Source organism: Corvus brachyrhynchos, unplaced genomic scaffold (assembly GCF_000691975.1).
Source record: "Corvus brachyrhynchos isolate BGI_N302 unplaced genomic scaffold, ASM69197v1 scaffold25, whole genome shotgun sequence".
In the NCBI taxonomy this organism is placed as follows: domain Eukaryota; kingdom Metazoa; phylum Chordata; class Aves; order Passeriformes; family Corvidae; genus Corvus; species Corvus brachyrhynchos.
This window is the reverse complement of record NW_008238313.1, coordinates 14,434-16,182: the sequence shown is the minus strand read 5'-3', so window position 1 is coordinate 16,182 and position 1,749 is coordinate 14,434. Positions and strand designations below refer to the sequence as shown.

General features: G+C 65.9%; 1 protein-coding gene across 1 annotated transcript in view; it reads right to left on the bottom strand.

Annotated features, from left to right (window-relative positions):
- CAD (carbamoyl-phosphate synthetase 2, aspartate transcarbamylase, and dihydroorotase) overlaps positions 1-1,749 on the bottom strand; it is a 29,067-nt gene that overhangs the window by 14,647 nt on the left and 12,671 nt on the right. Inside the window, exons 38-44 of the mRNA XM_017733707.1 lie at positions 1,607-1,744; positions 1,437-1,511; positions 1,120-1,332; positions 820-945; positions 567-722; positions 383-484; positions 202-296 (exon numbers count right to left, since the gene is read on the bottom strand). Of these exons, the coding sequence (XP_017589196.1) occupies positions 202-296; positions 383-484; positions 567-722; positions 820-945; positions 1,120-1,332; positions 1,437-1,511; positions 1,607-1,744 (905 nt within the window). The remainder of the gene's footprint in view (positions 1-201; positions 297-382; positions 485-566; positions 723-819; positions 946-1,119; positions 1,333-1,436; positions 1,512-1,606; positions 1,745-1,749) is intronic.

Sequence of the window (1,749 nt, the reverse complement as noted above, 5' to 3'; positions counted from 1 at the left end):
CTTCCATCCCCCTGCCACCCCCCCCAGCAACACCACGGCCACAGCTCCCCCAGAGCCCTCCTACAGCCCCCGTGCCCTGAGAACCCCCACTTCTGCCCCGTATATTTCATACCCCGTTCTCCCAGACACCTCCCCTGATACTCCCTCCAACCCCCCCCCAGTACCCTGCAGCCCCCCTGCCTCTGTTCCCCCCCTCCCCACCTGATCTCGTTGACACGGGGCAGGGGGTGCATCACCACCATCCTCTCCTTGGCCCGGGTCATGATGTGGGGTGTGAGGATGAACTGCCCGAAGCACTGAGGGGACACACAGAGCCCTGAGCTGGGGCAGGGGAGTCCCCCTGCCCCTTCAGGGCAGCAGGACCTAGGTTCCCCTCACTCACAGCCTCATACTCCTCAGCCCGTTGGAAGCGTTCCTTCTGGATGCGGGTCATGTAGAGCACATCTGTGTCCGGCAGCGCTTCCTCGATGCTCCCAAACTCCTCCTGGGGCAGCACCATAAGGTTGGGGGGGAGGGTCTCAGGGCTGGGGACTGTGTGAGGGCCAGCCCCCCACCCTGCTCCTCACCTGCTGGATGCCCCTGGAGGCCACAAAGCTGGTGATGTCAGGGGGCATGCGGAGCCCAGGAGGGGTCACATAGCGCAGGTTGACGCGGTACTGGGTGAGCAGGCGGGCCAGGGAGTGCACCGTGCGCCCGTGCTTCAGATCACCCACCATGGTGATCTGGGGAGAGTGGTCAGCCCAGCCTGTCCATGGCCCCTCAGGGCCTAGACAGGGCCCCTCGGGCCCCCAGTCGTGCCCTCTGGCCCCTGCACCTCACCGTCATCCCATTGACTGTGCCCAGCTCCTCGCGGATGGTGAAGATGTCCAGCAGCGCCTGCGTGGGGTGTTCCCCCACCCCGTCCCCGGCGTTGATCACCGGCTTGCGGCAGTGCCTGGCGGCCAGCTGGGAGCACCAGCAAGGCAGGGCAGGTGAGCGCAGGCAGGACATGATTCCCACCAATCCCTGCCCAGCTGGGGACCACATCCCTGCCCCATAGCACAGGTCACCATCCCTGCCATTGGGGCAGAGTCCCCAGTGTCTCCAGAAAAGGATACAGCTTCCCTCAGCCCCTCTCACCTCAACCGCACCAGGCTGGGGGTGCCGCAGCACCAGCACATCAGCGTAGCAGCACATGGTCTGCACAGAGTCAGCCAGCGACTCGCCCTTCTGCACTGAGGAGGTGGCCTCGGAGAAGGACAGGACAGAGCCACCCAGCCGGCTCATGGCTGCTGCAAAGGAGCTGCTGGTCCGCGTGCTCACCTCGTAGAACATGGTCGCCATCACCTTCCCCTGCAGGGCCGGGCTGTCACCTCGGGAAGCCCTGGCATCCCCGCCTGGTACCGGGCTCCCTCGGGGTGCCCAGGGGACAGGTATTCACCCTGTGCACGGCTCACCTTGAGGATGTCCAGGCTGCGCTCCTTCTGCACCAGCATGCGCAGGGTGTGTGCCACGTTGAACAGGTGGGACAACTGCGGGGACAGGTGGCGCGGGAGGCACCAGGGCTCAGCCTGGGCGCAGGAAGCACCACAGCACCCACAGCCCCCGCACCTGCCCGGACAGGCACCTGCTCCTTGGAGAACTGCCGGACAGAGAGGACGTGCTGCCCGACAAGGGGGTGCAGCAGTGGGGAGGTCTGGAAGTGGGTGGCACGCTGAGGGGAGGCCTGGCGTGGGACAGGGCCCAGTGGATAGAAGTGGCTGTCCTGCA